This window comes from Callorhinus ursinus, unplaced genomic scaffold, assembly GCF_003265705.2.
Source record: "Callorhinus ursinus isolate GAN/ISIS: 27379988/994484 unplaced genomic scaffold, GSC_fseal_2.0 scaffold52, whole genome shotgun sequence".
In the NCBI taxonomy this organism is placed as follows: domain Eukaryota; kingdom Metazoa; phylum Chordata; class Mammalia; order Carnivora; family Otariidae; genus Callorhinus; species Callorhinus ursinus.
Window position 1 is genome coordinate 5,161,175 of NW_027397114.1, and position 16,489 is coordinate 5,177,663.

The window sequence follows — 16,489 nt, forward strand, 5'->3', positions numbered from 1 at the left end:
TGACACTCTAAGGCTGGGTATTATTGAGAGAGCACTGGAGGAGGCATCCACACCCGCACAGAGGGCCAGTCCTACCTCTGATCTTCCCAAGAGCTTTGGCCCGTGTTGTTGCTGTGCCCCGTGTCTGGGGAGGAAGGCTGGGCTGGTGGCATCCATGGGCTGCAGGGGAGCAGGGCAAAGGCAGGGTCATGGTGGAGAAGCCCAACCCTGCCTGAGCCCCGAGACACCAGCATGGTGGGGGGTCTCTCTGCATTCCCCACGCAAGTCCCCCAGCTCCACACTTTGCTGCAGGCCACATGGGACTGATGCCCCCACGAAGACGCTCTCCCGTGATGCAACGGTGAATGCCTCTTTCCTCTTAGGGGTTAACCCCACAGATGAGCTCAGGTGGGAGTGCCCAGAACCAGAAGGGGCTGGAAGAGTAGGGAGAATTTACCCTTTCCTCTCCTCCCTCCAGGAGACTCCAGGGTGGGGCAGATCAAGGTCTCCGGAGGTCCTGCCCCCTTGATGGCCAGCCTCCCCCACACCGCTCTCCTCTGCCCCCTTCCCAACGCCATGGTGAGAAAGGCAGGGAGCTGAGCTCCACATCCCCTGGGCAGAGCAGTGGGAGAGTGGGATGGGGAAGAAAAGAACAGTCACTCTCACACCATCCCCGGTCCCCCGTCCAGGCTCTTTAGCACCCTGAGCCCTGAGTCTGGGTCAAAGTATCTGCAAAGATTCTCTCCCAGACGGTGGTTCACAGATGTACCGTCTGCCCGGGCTCATCATCAACACATCAATGGTGGGATTTTGGGTGCAGTGACCTACCCCCGCCACCCGCCCCGCCCCGTGCCCCAGCAGCACCTGGGCTCACTCCCCCATTACCTCCCCACACAGCCAGAGGCAGACTCTCAAGTGACAATCAGTTAAAATTTAGTGAGGACACATGTGTGTGGAGGGGTACAATGGGGTCTTCTCTATTCAGGTAGACCTCGGAGCCCATGCAGTCCAATCTCCCACAGAACAGGAGTGCTCTCTAGAATATCTCGGAGCTGGCTGTCCAGGCAAGAGGTGTATACCCCACAGAAACAGGGTTCTCAGAGGAGCCCATTCCACCGTCAGGCACCTCAGGTGTTCACATGTCCCTCCTGGCAGCTTCTGACGTGGGATGGGGTGGGGATGGGAGGACGCTGACCCTCCAGACCAGCCCTCGGGACGAGAGCAACTGAAGTGGAACCGGGACAGGAAAAGCAATAAGTTAAAACCAAGAACAGCCCAAGACATGGCAGGATGGGTGGGGGCATCACAGGGGTCCCAAGAGTCTCTGGCTTAATGGAGGCGGCGTTGGAGAGGAGGGGCTGACACTGCAGTTGCAGGCAGGCGGGGGCTCAGAAGGCTGGGTTGTCGATGCCCCTGGGTTGTCGGTGCACCCCAGCATATTCTTCAGGACTGAAGCTGTAGGGAGGGGGTGGCTCCATGGGGGGCAGGACAGGCTTCAGAATAATCTGCAGGGAAAAGAGGGGACATGGAGGCTTTTCAGGGCTCGGCACCAGCCATCACCACCCAAGTGCTGGCTGGAGAGGGACGACCCGATGGTGGCCGCAGAGCCCTCTCTAGGTCTGGAGACCTGGTGTAAGGAGGGCCTCGCTGTTACCTGTCGCTCTAAAAATCTGGACAATAGGGAGGTAGGGCCGGCTAAGGAACAGAGCAAGAAGTGGGACAGAGACACCCACCTCGCTGTAGGGGGGCGGGGGCTCAGAGGTGGGCGTCGTGACCCTCTCTGGGGGGGCAATGGAGGGTGGCTCCGGGGGCCCCTGGTGATCCACTGGGGGGCCCTGCTCCTGTTCTCCACAGCTGCGACAGAACCGCTTAGCCAGGCAGCAGACGCACAAAAGGGGCAGAATGATGAGGAAGGTGATGACGAAGATCCTGGGTGAGGAACCACCGACATCTCCCTGAGTCCCTGGGCTGTCCCCACCGCCCCTCCCACCCCAACCTAGACCGCCCCTCGGGCAGCAAGTCCCGGTGCCCCCCGACAAGTGGGGAGCGTGCCGGACGAGCCGGCCCTGGGCTCACCTCAGGGGACTGGAGAATAGCTCATATTCTTGGCAGCAGTCGTCACCACAGCATTTGAATCCTTTGGGGCAGGTGCTGGGGGTGGGGGATGGGGGCAAAGAGGGGCTGTTGGTACCAAGGTGGCAAGAAGATCCCAGCCTCCCCACAACTCACGCATATCCTCAGGGCAGGAGCCACGGCCCAGCAGGGTGGGGTGTAGGGACCCTCCTTGGGCCCTGTGGGCGAGCTGGGGCTGGGACCCAGGAGCTGGATTCTAGGCTCATCGCACTACTTGTGCCAAGTTACACTCCTTTCTGGGTCTCACTCTCCTTATCTATGAAATGGGTGTAGTGAATGTCCTGTCGACTTCACTGGGCAGGTGTGGGGCGGCATGTCGTAGCGGCTGCAAGAGCCCTCCAAGGAGATGGACAGGGAGGGGAGCAGTGGGAGCTAACTCGAGGGGCCCCTGGCTGGTGCCCGTGGACTAAGAGGTGGGAAGGAGAGGGTGTTCCTGGAACATGCAGGGCTGACTTGATGGAAATGTTCATCTGCTCAGGACCACCGCCCCCCCCAGCCCCTCCTCATTGCGCTCAGGCCTTTTGGCATTTATATATTAGGATCGCCACAGCCGGTTTGCCCGCCCCACCCCCCGGGGGGGGGATACCCTCGGAGGAGAGACAGCCTGAGACCCAGAGGGCCGAAAGAGGGGCGGGGATTAGACTTCAGACACGCCCACAAGTGCGACTCCGTCCAGCTTGGCTGGAGGAAGTGGGCGGGGAGTGGGGGAGTGGGAAACCCTCTTCCCTAGAAAGGCGGAGGTGACTTTCTGCACCCCCCCCATGAAGGCAGACAGGGAAGGATTTGGGGTGTCTCCTCCCCAGACTGGACGTTATAGCCCAAATCCCAGACTTACAAGAAGAGTCCACATTTGGCTGCAGCCTGTGGAAGAAAAGAGGTAGAGGTTAGGGGGGGTCACAAACCAGGGGGCGGCATCTCCACCCACCTGCTGCCCCGGTACCTGAGAGCGTGCAGCGGGTTCCCAATGGCTCGGCATCCTCCCCTGGGCCTGCTCTCCACCTCACTCCAGGTCTGTGACCGGAGCCCCAGCTGACACACCGGGCGCCCCCCGCTTTCCTTTCTCTCCGCACACCAGCTCACCCCCAGACCTGTAAGCTCACGCTTCTGACCACCCCTCCGGTCTATCTCCCTTCCATGCCTCACCTACAATCAGGGACACCAGCAACTCTCTCCTGCTCATCCCAATCACTCCCCATACCACGGGCAAGTTCCTATCCAGCAAATCTGACCATCCAAAAATTCGTTGGAGGCCCCCTTCAGTGGCTCCCTGGTGCCTGGACCCCCAGCGACCAGCCTCTGCCCCCCCTTGCCCTCTTGCACACGCACCCCCTGGGAGTTCCCTGAAAACTCCTGGCTGTTTTACACCTGCGTGCAAGGGCAGGCCCTCTTCCTCCTGCCTTCATCCTTCAGGGTCTGCAAATCCCCATTCATCTTTCAGATCTCTGCCTGGGGTGGGATGGGGGCGTTCCTTGCTCTTGGAAGCCACCCAGACTCTCCTCTCCGGGCCCAGCTTCTCCTTCCCTCCCTTCCTCTACTGTACCAGTTCTGCAGGGAATCTAGGGTATTGGTCCAGAACTTAACGGGATGAATAGCAATGATGTGTATAAGCCCCGCTTGGAACATGCTTACCCCAGGTATCTGCAAGGCTGGCGCCCGCCCCTCTCCCTCTGCCCATCTTACTGGGAACGACATCTACTCCCCCACAGCGCCCCTCACCACGCTTTTCTGCAGCTCCTACCCACATCTAGCATACTGTATGTTTCCCTTTGTCTTGTTCATTGTCTGTCTCATCAGAAGAATGTAAACTCCAGGAAGGCAGGCATTTTTATCTGTCATCACTGGTGAAAAACCCAACCACAATATTGGCAGAATGAATGAAAGAGCATTCGCTGATTACCCGGTTTCATTTCCTCCCAGACTGTGGGGTGAGGGGTCTGGGGTGGGGAATGCAGGGGTGGGAACACGGGAGGGAATGGGAGGTCACCTGTCACTCCGCCCCAGCCTCGGGGGACGAACAACGGTGGCCTAAGAATAAGATGCCAGCTTTGGCAAGACTACCACGTCTTCATACCTTTACCTGAAGTAACTCAATCACCTTTCAACTACTAACAACAGTAAAGCCAAGAAAACCTACAAAGACAGCCAATAACAGGTGGGCTGATTCAGCTCCACCCGGAAGCCTCCCCGCCACAAGCCTTGGCCCCTGGGGACTAGAGCAGGAATCAACTCCCAAAAGCCGGCCCGGCAAGGGTGGGAGCTTCACAGCACATAGAGGCACCTGCAGAGATGGGGACAGACCGAGGGGTCCAGGCACTCAGGGGCACCCTCTTCCCCCTCCAGATTCCAGACCCCGTCTCTCCCCGCTCTCCAGGCCCCCAACTAAGGAGGGCTGAAAACGAACAGCTTTAATAAATTAATCCTGAGTTGTGCTGTTTGGGAGGGTTGATCTCCAAAATTCTCTCCCCCCGCTTTAACCTGGGGGGTGGTCTTGTCAGAGGTGGCTCAGTCTGAGTTTTATTGAGCGTCCGAGGGGTCATGGAGAACCGCAGCTTACTGACCCTGCCATATCAGCTGAGATGGGGACATATCAGCACCTGCCGCCCGACGTTGCTGGGAGAAATCAAGAGGATGCTCAGCTTAGTGCCGGCACCACTGGCTTGCCTAGTGGCTGAGGAGTAGCGCCAAGGCTTCGGGGGCAGAGTCCCGCGAGGCAACACAGTCGTGTGACTGTGCCCTGTTCTGGGGAGGGGCCCCGGGATGTCGCACTCTTAAACTGAAAAATCCCTGTTCCAGGCCCATGTGAGTTGCCAGCATGATCTCCCATCCCAGGACTGGACAGATCTCCCCCAACATTTTCAGAGTTTAATGGAGGAACGGGAGGAATGAGGGGGCGCATAAACCCTGGGCCCCGGTGAGAATCATGGACCTCAGAGGTCAACCCAGCCTTGGGTCAAGCAGCCAGATCAAATCCTGCACAGGCTGGAATCCCACTCCCACTCCCAGGAGGGGTGAAAGGAGCCTTCTCTCCCCTAAGGCACAAGCTGAGACACAGTCCCAGAGAGGGCCTGTGCTTCCTCCAAGGTCACCCAGCACTGGAGAAACAGAGTTAGGGTGACAGCCTGGCCAGGCGTCCAGCCCTCAGTCCCCGCTAGTCCCCGCTTTCTGACGCAGCGGGAAGAAGCGGGAAGGACGAGCTCAGGCTAATAGGGTCAAAGTCCCCACTCACCGAGAGGCACTAGGTGTCAGAGGGTGGTGGGCGGGGGCCGGGTCCCTACAAGGTTCCACCCCCCCCGCAGGCGTAAGAACCCAGGCCTTCTCAGGGCCTCCCTCCGCCGCCCCCACCTCCCCGGCAAAAAGAGAAAGGAAGTCGCTAATTGCGTACGGTCACGAGGAAATCCTGACAATGGAAGGTGGTGACCGAGCTCCAGTAGTAGGCCCCTGACCCACAAGGGTAGGGCCCTGAAAGTTCTATAGCTTTACCTCCCAAGCGCTCACCTGTTGGGGGCCGGCCAGCAGGCCGAGCAGCAAGGTGGGTATGAGGCCGGGGACCCAGGTGTCGGACATCCTGGCACGGGGGCCAAGGAGCTTCCGTGTGTAGGGGGAGGAGGGGAGAGGCGGGGCCGCGACCTCTCCCACGTCTCTCCACCTATGGGGCCCCGCCTCGGGATGGGGGCGGAGCTTATGCACCCGCGAAGGGCTGGACTTGGGGCAGGAAGGGGGTGGGGAGGAGAGGGGAGGAGAGGGGAAAAGATCGGGGTTGGGTCAAGGGAGTTGGGAGGTAGAAGAGATTAACTGGTAAAAAAAAAAAAAAATGTGGGGTCGGGTCTAGAGCTACTCCTTGCCCGTCCCCGCTCCTCCACCCTTAGGTGGCCCCGGGCTTGAGAGGGGCAGTGCTGCGCCGGGCCGGGGATGGGGTGGGGGGGCGCTGAGGGAAAGGATGCGGGCAGAGCGAGCCGCCCATTGCAAGCCCCTTCCCATCTGGGCTTGCGGGGGACAGTGGTTGAGGGAGAGGGAGGCGGAGGCCCGGGAGTGGATTGAGGGCATTGTACGGTGGGTGGCGGCGGGGGGGGGGGCCCCCCTTTTTTTTTTTTTTTTTGGCCAAGAAGAGAGGGACCGGCGACCTGGTTGATTTCAGGAGCACAGCATTAGTACATCCGTGTCCCCCGAGGGTCCCCTGCAATCCTGGGAGGATGTGTTGGTACACTGCCTCCATTTGACTCTAGGGGAAATTAAGGCCCAGGGTTCAGAGACTTGCCCCCTGGCTCGGCAGCTGGGGGAAAAGCGGAAGCTAGGCGAGCAGGGGAGCCGCCGAGCAGGCCCATCCGGATTCCTGGAAAGACCCCGCGGAGGCGGTCCCAGCTGGGAGGGCCGGATTCCGACCCTCGGCGGCCGCGCCCCAGCCCTCCAGGCGCGCTGTGCTTCTCGGGTCCGGCCGGCAGGTGGCAGCATCGCCCAACGCCGGATTCCCACGGAGCCGGGCGGCGCGCCGATGGGACCTGGGGCCGGGTCTCACCGCGCTCCGGCTCGCGGGCGCGGGGGCAGCTGGCTGGTGCGCGGGGTGGAAGGCCGCCTCGGGGGGGCCATAGGCGCCGGGCGAGAGCCAGATGCCCAAACACAGAGGAGACGTGTGGGCCCCGTGCCGGGGCTGGAGAGATGGAGCCCGGACCCCTGGGGAGGGGACGCAGGGGAGATGGTGGGTGGGGGTGCTGCTCCCGGCCCGGGGAGACGGGGGAGGAGGGCTCCCGGAGAGGCTCAGCAACCAGCTGGTTAGGCGTCTCTTGCCGCGTCTCAAATCTGACTTTGCCACTGAAAAAGATCCCCGACTTAGTAGGGATGGACAGACTTCCTCCTCTGGCTGTCTTTTCTTTTTCTCTCACCGCTTTCTGTTTATCTCTGTCTTCGTCTCTGGCTTGTGTAACCTCTCCTTGTCTCTCCCCATTCCTCCCGGTCCGTCCTCCTGTTTGTTCTCCCCATCGCTGTGTCCACGCGGTTCCTCTCCATCTGCGTGTTTGCTTGTTTTCCCTTCTCTGTTGTGAATCACTGTCTCCCTTGGAGTCTGTTTCTCTCTCTGTGTTTCTGTTTCCTTTGTCTCTGATTTGGTCCTGTGTCTCCCTGACTGTATTTCTCACCGACTCCCTGGTCTCTCTCTGTCCCTCTTTCCTGGTCTCTGTTTCTCATTATCTGTTGGCCCTTTTTTTGCCCCTAAGGACAGAATCTTCCATTCTTCTGATCCAAGTGAAATCAGTGTCTGGCTGCACAAAATGGCCTCTATGTCCAGTTCCTGGTGACTCTGAGTTTGGAGGAGGTCATGGGCATCTCTTCCCTCCTGCCCAAGCAGCTGGCTCTGGCCCCAGCTGGCCCTTCTCCCAAGGGGGTCCTAAAACAGAGAGTGCTGGAAACTTCTCCCAGCAACACCCACACTGCTGTCTCCTTGGTGAGGCTGCTGCTGACTTGGGCATCCCTCCTGCCCCTGCCCTGTCGCACCAACACCCATGGCTGGGATCCCCTGCCACCCTGAGCAGACCTGCAGTCCTACAGAGGCGTGGCCTTTAGGGGAGAGGAAGATGGGTGAGCTTAAGGGCAGAGGGTATCTTGGGGAGTGAAATGACAGAGCTGGGAAGGGGATGGAGGAGTTTGAGGGGTGGACGTGGAAAGCTTGGGAGGACTGACAAGGTCAAGGGACCAGGCAGGTGCCAGGGCCCTGAGGAGGGGCAGGCGGAGGGCAGGAGGCTGGCCTTACTCCCCTCGGGCTCTCTGGCACCCACCTGACACAGATCTGTTGTCCGTTGCCAGACAAAATACAGGATGCCCAGTTAGCCTGGAGTTTCAGATAAACTGAATAATGTTTTAGTATGAATATACTAAATATTCCCATGCAATATTTGGAACATACTTATACTAAAATTTATGTGTTGCTTATCTGGAATTCAAATGTAACTAGGTGTCATGTATTTTTATTTGTTAAACCTGGCAACCCTACCTATGTTCCTAAAAATGTCATAGACGCAGACATTTGAGAACAGCTACTCCATGCCCTCTCCCACATCTCCCCAGTGGGAGAGGGAGGCTCATGGGGCAGAGTCCAGAGGGCCCCTGGCACCTGCCTCTTGGTCCCCAGTTGTTTTTTTTTCATGACACCAACCTGCCTTTCTCTGCACCTTCCTGCAGTTGGGGACAGGGTGAAGGACCCGGAGTTGGGTGGTCCCAGCTCAGTCAGCCCAAGAACACCAAACCTCACTGTCAACATCCATCGTGGCTCCCAGGGCCCCAGCATTCTTGATGGGTGAGGTCGGGGTGGGGGGCACAATGGGGCCCCAGGCCGAGGAGACAGGGGACATTCTTGTCAGGAGGCAGGGAGTTCCTGCACAGGGACACCATCTTCTGTTTGACAATCCGGCCACAGGAAGGAAGTGTGTGTATGCGCGTACGTGTGTGCTTAGGCACGCGGGAGGGGAGGCCCGGAGGCCTCAGGCAGTCCGTGGGTCCCTCTAGATTCCGCGCCAAATTCCATCTGGGGTTTCCCAAGAGCAGCGAAGTCGGAATGTCTTCATACTCGCTAGCTGCCTCCCCGTTCGCCCAGTCACTGAAGAACGAAGAACGAGCCGATTGTCTGCATCCTACGAGGGCCCAGCTGCAGGGGTCCTGGAGGTCAGCTGGTCCACTTCTCCCTTCTCAGAGAAGCCAAGTGGGGCCTGGAGGGGTGGGAAGGCCAAGTCACAGGGGACGCTGGCGCTGAGTCAGGACCAGAGCCATGCAGGCCTCAAGACCCCACACCCACAGGCAGCCTTGGAGGAGAAAGCTGCCTGGTTGCTGCGGTGGAGGGAGGGACTCCTCACAGGGGGTTGGGGTGGGAGGTCTTGCCCAGTCCTGAGTGAGCGGAAGAGCCAGGCCGAGTTCTGTGCCTCTCAGCCCCTCCCCTGTACTGTGGTGGACACTGATATCCATGATGACTTATGGCTGTGGGGCTGGATCTTTCTTTTCAAAGTCCGAGGAATGCTGTTCTGCTCCAGCCCCGCTCTGCCTACAGGGAGGGACAGTGTTGTGTTGGCTAAGCGTGTCCCTTACTGCGGTGCGCTGTGTGATCTTAGTCAAGAAACCCACCCTCTCTCTGCCTCTTAGACTCTCTGTGGAGGGGGTTGGGGGTGGAGAACACCACGTCCTTTGTCACAGGGGGTCATCGTGAGGATGACATAAACTGCCCAGTGTTGGCATGCAGTGATGGTAAATACATGTTAGCTTAATCATAACAAGCAATAAATGTTTAACTCCCAGCAGAGGAAAGGGGCCCAAAGCTCCTTCTCTCCATTTCACGTTGAGGCTGAGCGAGGTGCGCAGGAGTGAAGGGCCTTGCTTCCATCTGAGACCCTCTCTCTGGATAGGCCACTGCAGCGCAGCCCCCTCTGCTGTGCATGAAGTGAGTCTGGGCCCCACCCAAGAGCCAGGTAAGAGAGGGCAGGGCCAGTGACCTGCCTCAGAGAGTGACCTGGTGTCGTTGACCACTCTTCCTAGAGAGCCACAGGGGACCGATTGTGGCCGTGGTGCTGGGACCAGAGATTTGAGCGATTCTCTCGGTTCCCGGTCTGTCCCCCGCTTCTGCTCTCCCACTGCCGGCTGAGCCCTGCCTCGGTTGGCTTCCTGGTGGGTGCCCACCTCTCCCTCGGGCTCAGAGCCCAGGCGGGCTACGCCTGTGCTTGTCACGGGTGTCTCCCCTGTCACCGCCTTCATGCACAGTGGCTCCCCCACCTGCCTTGCAGTGGGTGCTCTCTGTGTCCTGCCAGCCACCCAGCAGCCCCCTGCGGCCCACTGCTCGCCCTTCTTCCCCTGCGTGGGCAGTTGTCCCCACCTAGAATGCCTGCCCCCAGGCCCCTCCCTGAAACCTAAGACATTCTCACACATTCTTCAAGGCTCAGCTCAAACACCATCTCCTCCAGAAAGCCTTCCAGGATTCAGATCTTCACACCCAGGCCTTTCCTCTGGGCCTCTCGGCTGGCCCTGGGCCATTCTCCCTAGAAGATGTGTATACATGTTCTAGTGTTCCCACCAGGCTGAGGGGGCTGGCCCAGTTCTGATTCATCTTTCATTTCCCCATGACGCTTTGTTCCAAGTAAACACTGACTCTGTTGTCACTGAATTGAAACTGGTTGGGGGCCTCCCAGGTTCAGGGGCCAGATTTCTCTGAGGGGATAAGGAATGAATTCTCAAAATCCTTGGTGGGGGGGCTCTCATTTCGGGGAGGGGGTTGTCCCAGGCTCACTGGGCCTCTCATCTCCACCGGCTGTGTGTTTTGGGGGAATCCATCTCTTCTGCTTCCCGCCCCCGCTCAAGTGGACACATACCCTCTAAGTGAGTAAGATGTCTCCCTAGGGATCGAGCAACTCCTACGGGGCGAGCTGCAAGGAATGCTTGGCTCACTGTCCACCTTCCAGGAGGAGGCAGGATGGCACGTTGGGTTGCCAACAGGAATTCCTGGCCCTGGGACCAGGATTTGAGCCTCCTTCCCAGCATTGCTTTGGAAACTGAAGTCCACCAGTCCCTCGCTCATTCTCGGGGTGATGGGCACAGAGTGGGGAGGTGACTTCTAGAGTTGATCCCAAATCTGAGCCACCAACCTGTGGGTCAGGAGGGTGGAGGGAGGCGGGCCACCTGACAGTTAACGCTGCAGGGAGCTTATTATCCTAATGAGCGGCTGGAGGAGCTCCACTAACACTCACCTTCCCAGAGGCTTAGCGAAGACAAAAACGGCATTTGGGAGCCATTATCCTTCCAAAGTGTAGGTTTCCGGGGCACAGCCAGGGATGGAGAGAGAGAGAAACACCTCCAAGAGGTGGGGAGAGAGTCGGGGCAGGGGTGGGGGGCTGGGGGGGAGAGGGTGATCTAGCGGGCTGGCAGCTGGAGCAGAGCCGCTGAGACCCAGGTGGGAGGGGCTGAGGCCAGACCAGGCTGAAGGTCTTGAGACACCACCCCCCAGCCCCCCACCCCCTGCCAGCCCTGGTCCCCTCTCTCTGGGGCTCCTTCTCCCCAAGGCTTCCCTGCCCCTCCCCTTCTCGGCAGCCCCACTCCCACCCCCAGCCTTGTGTTGACTGTAGCCAGAGGGAAAAAAAGAGGTTGGGAATCCCCTAGTATCTCCTACTTTCTAGCTCTGCTCTAGTTGACCCCTTGAAAGAGGACCCTCCTGCACCCCGTTTGTGGGTGCCTTTGTGTCAGATCCAGATGTTACGGGGGATTGTAGTCAGACTTCAGAGGAACTTCCCAGTCCCAAAGAAGCTGGGAGTTCCGGCGGCCAGGGGAAAGAGGAGCCCCTCTGCAGGCTGGGCGGATTGTCGGGAGAGCCTCTCACGGGTCTGGGGGCTCAGGCTGAAGTGCAGAGAAGGCACAGCTTGAGACACCCCTGAAGTGGATCACTTCTTAAGGACCCGGGGGTCAGGCAAAGAATGAGGGCGAGCAGAGGGGCGGGAGAAGCGGGGTGGGCAGAGACCACATTCTTCCGCAAACCATAGTTCCTCTCAGGAGCCACATCATCTGGCCCCCGGCCCAGGACAGACTTGGCCCCAGTGGTGTGAGCGCACCCATGTGTGGGCGCGTGCAGTGGGTCTGCCTATGTGTACAACATGCACGTGCACGCGTGTATGCACACCTCCCCGCCTCCCCTGCTGATGTGGTAGCCCCCCTCCCTGCCTTATCACCAGGCCAGCCATTCCGGGGTGGCCTCCAGGATCCCCCTCACCCCAGTGGCCCTGTTAGCACCTCCTCCCTCCCTTGTTAGCGCCTCCCAGCCCCTCTTCCGCCTGCGGCCCCTGCCATCCCTGGAGAGAGGCCCCATGGCTTGCAGCCCAGTTCTCGCCTTCCCACTTCTCTTGGGCGGCTATTTCCCTTCTTCTCCCAACGCCGAAGGCCCCTGCCCTCTCCATCCTCTCTCATCCACACGGAGAGGTCCCTTCCCTGAACAGGGGAGCCTGGGGGATGAAGTCAGGGCCCCAACAGTGGAGGCCGCCCGCCTCCTCCAGGCTGTGGCACCCCAGGAGCCTGGTGGCTGGTGCCGACTGCTGGGTGCGAAGGGGCAAGTTTGGGAGGGAGCCCGGTTCTAGGGGCCAACGCTAAGCCCGGGTGCCCGTGGTGCCCCCCTCCCCAGGGCCAATGCCCAGCCTGTCTGCAGCACTGGGGGAGGCGGAGAGGGGGGTAGGAGCGTCGTCCTCCTCGGCCCCGGGGCTCCGGGCCGGCTGTGGCCCAGCTGAGCCTGGGCTGCTGAGTGGGACAGGGTGGTCCTATGCCCGGAGCCAGGCTGTCAGGCCGCCAGGACTGCAGGTTTCCTCTACTGAAGGGCCCCTTCCTGGCCGGCTTTGATGTGTCTGCGAGGTTAGCGAAGGATGTTTGGCTTCAGGGCCCCAAGCCAGGATAAACTCCCTCTGCCTGCTGGGCCAAACCACTGCCTCCTCACTGCCCGGCTCGCCTGCCTCCCCCAGGCTGGGGCCTGGCCTCCCCCAAGGCCAGCGCCGCCCTGCCTGCCCAGTGTGGTGGGCACCAAGGGGCCGAGGGGCCTGCCGCCTGGGAGAGAGCCGGTGGTCAGTGCATGTCCCCGTTGCAGAGACTGGCACTGGGGGGTCTTGCCTGCCTGCTAGGTGATCAGGCCCGGCCCAGGTGAGGATGGGGGGGGCTGGACCCCAGCTTCTGTGAGGGGTGGGAGTGAAATGCAGTTTGGGGGAGGGGTGTCCGCGTGGAGCTGGCTGCACAGGCTTCAGCGCTTCCAGATGTGCTGAGGCTCCAGATGTGGAGATGACTCAGCCCGGAATGGGGAGGGGTGGGCGGTCCATGCGGTGGGGGTGGGCATGACAAGCAGGGGGCAGTGAGGCCCCCCCAGCAACTGCCAGTTCCTGCTCCCCTTCCTCTGGAGCCCCCAGACCCGGCTCTGGAGCTGCCTGGTGTGCAACCTGTGTGCAGATGGCGAGAGGAGAGACCTCCAGCTAGGAGGTCGCCCAGAGACCCAGAGACAGAGGCAGAAGGGCGGGGGTGGGCAGTCAGTAGGGAGGGGGTGGGTAGAGGAGGTGGGGGGAAGGAGAGAGATGGGGGAGAGGCAGGGAGAAGCTCAGGACTGAAATGTTAGACCCCTCTTGGCTCATCTGGGGGTGTGGTGCTGGGAGGAGGTGTGTGTGTGTGTGACCTCACTGCTGGAGTGTAGGTTCTATGAGGGGTAGGGGGTATCGGGGTGAGCATCACGCGTCTGACACCCGTAAGCTGTATTTGTGAGCTGAGTATTAGAAGATCCTGTGCATGCCGGGTGCGGTGGGCTATGGGGCCAGGTTTCTATGGTCTGTGTGATGGAGAGAGAATGTGGAGCCGGTATCTGTGTGGTGACTGGCAGGGCGGGGGACTGGGACGGTGTGTGCTTAAGTGAAGCTCCACGTGCCTTTGGGTGTGGTGGGTCAGTCCCTCGGAGCTGGGGAGTCAAGAGGCGCCCAGGCACACTGGAGCAGGGCTCCAGAGTCCTGGGGCTTCCTCCACCTCCTCCGGCCTCCCCACTCCCTGGCCCTCCCCCTGGCCAGTGAGACCATCTCTTGCAGCGCTGAGCAGCTGCTGAGCTTTGGGGGGGCTAGCGCCCCAGATTTGCCGCTGTGCTGATGTGCCTCCCTGCACCCCCCTCCCCAGCTCCGCAGAGCTGGCCTCCTTTCTGGCCTCCAGGTGGGTCGCTGGCCGTGCCTCTGGCCACTGCCTGGAGAGCCCCACCTGTGTCAGCTGCCCATGCCAGGGTAAACAGGGCACTTAAGTGTCTGGGCACTGCCTCTCCGCTCCAGGCTCTGCTGAGGGTTGGGTTGCCTCCTCCAGCTGAACGGCAGGTCCGATGCCCCAGGCCCTGTAAACAGGGTGCTCTGGGCGGGTAGGTGTTAAGGGGGCCTGGTGAGCGGCCGGCTAATCAAGTTTAATAGCGAGACGACATGTTAGCCCCTATAAGGCGGGTGGGGGGGGGTGGCTGTAGTAACCGGCACCCACCACGCTGCGGGAGTCCTCACCCCTCGCAGGCAGCATTGGTGGACTCTTCTATTCCCAGCCCCCTCCCTCGCCTACCGGCTCCTCTAGGATCTCAGCACAGTTCTTGGCACCCACTTTATTTGTGAGTGCAAATATCCCCTCAGGGGTGGCCCCCCGGCCCGCTCCTTTTATGCTGTCCTGTTTGCTCTCTTCTCAGTCCGTGGGCGAGCCCTGTCCCCTAAATCACAGGCGTGAGGTGTGAACTTGGGTGTGTACCTGATCCTCCAGACACAGCCATACCATACCCACCGCCCGATCCCCGGGGCCATCTCACTCCTCCTGGGACTCAGGCCTGCAAGCCAGCTCCTCTGGGGCGGGTTCTCCTGGCCTCCCCACTTCTTTACCCCCCTCAGCCCCCTCATTCAGCACCCATCCCCTCCCCTCCTCTGGGGCTGAGGCTAAGGGTGAGAGGGGGCACTTCTGTAGCTGTCCCACCTTCGGAACTCACTGCTGCCCCCACCTGCAGGGCAATGGAGAGGCAGGAGAAGCCTCCGCCCCCAGGAAGCCCTTTGAGGGGCAGGCAGTGGGGATGGAGGGGAGGGGAGGGGGCCCCCGGGCAGGGGTGGGGCAGGGAGGAGCAGCAGGAGAGTCTCCCTCCTGGGGCAGCTTGGAGGCCCTTCACCCACCCTCCTGGAGAGCAGGGCAGTGGGGCCCAGGGGGCAGGGGCCAGGCGTCCAGGCCCACAGGGGCCATGCAGTAGAGGCCGGGTGCTCCCGGGGCCCGCCCTGTCCTCCCAGCCTCCGTGTTGTCACGCACCTCGGTGTTTCTGGGTCTGTGTCTTTCCTTCCTTCTGTTCCTCTGCGTGTGCACATCTCTCTCTATCTCCCACTTTCTTCTCGAGGTCCTTTTCTCTTGCCTTTTCCCTCCCCTCCCTTCTCTGTGCTCCTTGAGGGGAGCAGCTCCAGTCCGGAGCTGGGTTCCCAGAATGGAAGGTGGCTTTTTCAGGGAGGTCCTTGGCCTGGCCCTGTGGTCTCAAAATAACCATGTCCAGCTTCCCACTTTCTTTGCCCAGCCCCCCCCCCACGGGATCCCCCTGTGCTTGGGGTCCTTGGAGCCATAGCAGTCTTGCCCTTGCCAGTTTGGGGTGGGGGAAGGGGCTGCCCATCTTCAGAACTGCTCATTTGGCAACCAGACGGTGAAGGCACCTCTCTCTCTCTCTCTCTCTTTCTCTCTCTCTCATTCCTGAGAAACCCGCATTCGGGGAGAGTGTAGTCTAGGCCCCATTCCTGGGTGACCAGATGCCCAGTGTGCCCAAGATCCAGATCTATGTCCTTGCCTGGGTGTAATTGTTAGCAGCACCCCCAAAGTATCCTGACAGGGACTATGAATGATATCCCCATGCCCCGTGAGACCCTGGGGAGTCTCACAGCCTTCCCCACCCACTTCAACCTCCTGGGAGAGCTGTGTAGCCTGCTTGGGCCTCACCCACCCAAGGACAGCAGGGCCAGACAGCAAAGAAGGGAGCTGTATAAATAGCCATTTTGGGGGGAGGCTCCCCAGCATTGGGCAGGGTGGATCTACTTGCTGGAGAGTGAAGAAGGAGAGTTGTGGTTGCCCCCAGGCAGCATGTAATTTAAGATTTATTTTGGGGCACTCTCTCCAGCTTGGGTGGGGCTGAGGTTAATTTAAGGGTTTAATGGGGTGGGGGCTTAGAGGGGAGGTGGGGAGAGAAGCCTTCCCCCTCAGGCCTGTCTGGGAACGGGGGCCCTTTTCCAAGATTGCCGCCACCCTCGGATCCTGGGTCCGCCTGCAGAGCCCTCCCTGGACCCCCTGCACCTGCTAGCCAGGGCTCGGGCTCATGGGTCTCAGACCTCCTCGAGCCACCAGGCACCTAGCTCAGGGCAGCTGAAGGAAGAAGGAAGGGGTGATGGCAGCAGCTAGCACGTGAGTGCTGCCTGCCGGAGAGGGCCCTGCTGGGGGATCGTGGGGCTGGGGGAGCAGTCGTTCCCCGGAGGCTCTCTGCCGGCTCTCTGCCGGCTCAGCTCCTGCTCCCTGATCCTCCCTTCTCTGTCCTTCCTCAGGGGTGCGGGGCTCCCGAGGTGATGGAGGAGACACAGGCTCTGCCCGCACGGAGCCCTGGGTCACAGGCTCAACTCTCAGTGGCTGGTCATTATTGTCTTTGCAGCCCCTATCATGATCTTCATTTTTAGTCTGTATTTGTTTATGGCTTTAGAGTCTGGGTCTCGTCCTGGAACTTAAACTCTGGGATGGCGGGGACTTTATTCTGGCCCTCCCAGGGTCTTCAGTACTTGCCTGGCACCGCGTAGGAGCACAACAACTATTTCCCGAATGGACGGAGGGATGGGTGAGAAGGGAGACAGCGCCAGTTCAGAGAGCCCCAGGTCAAGAGGCAGCG

At 60.4% G+C, this 16,489-nt stretch overlaps 1 protein-coding gene across 2 annotated transcripts; it reads right to left on the reverse strand.

Annotated features, from left to right (window-relative positions):
• Nucleotides 1-901: 901 nt before the first annotated feature.
• TMEM92 (transmembrane protein 92) lies at nucleotides 902-5,740 on the reverse strand. 2 transcript variants are annotated; one of them, XM_025859373.2, is made up of 5 exons: nucleotides 5,608-5,740; nucleotides 2,948-2,973; nucleotides 2,056-2,130; nucleotides 1,713-1,908; nucleotides 902-1,484 (listed from the first exon to the last, which is right to left on the reverse strand). In XM_025859373.2, exons 1-5 carry the CDS (start codon nucleotides 5,674-5,676, stop codon nucleotides 1,368-1,370), a joined length of 483 nt encoding a protein of 160 aa, XP_025715158.1. In that variant the 5' UTR covers nucleotides 5,677-5,740; the 3' UTR covers nucleotides 902-1,367. The 2 variants fall into 2 exon arrangements, with proteins under 2 accessions (XP_025715158.1, XP_073739806.1); XM_073883705.1 differs by lacking the exon at nucleotides 5,608-5,740 and adding an exon at nucleotides 3,053-3,213.
• Between the last annotated feature and the right edge of the window lie 10,749 nt (nucleotides 5,741-16,489).

Bases quoted from the DNA above. Each gene is read 5' to 3' on its own strand.
- TMEM92 (XM_025859373.2), bottom strand. From the start codon at position 5,676: ATGTCCGACACCTGGGTCCCCGGCCTCATACCCACCTTGCTGCTCGGC. The intron at 2,974-5,607 runs GTGAGCGCTTGG...TTTCTTCCACAG, and splicing joins TGCTGGCCGGCCCCCAACAG to GCTGCAGCCAAATGTGGACT. The intron at 1,909-2,055 runs GTGAGCCCAGGG...TTCCTCACCCAG, and splicing joins CTATTCTCCAGTCCCCTGAG to GATCTTCGTCATCACCTTCC.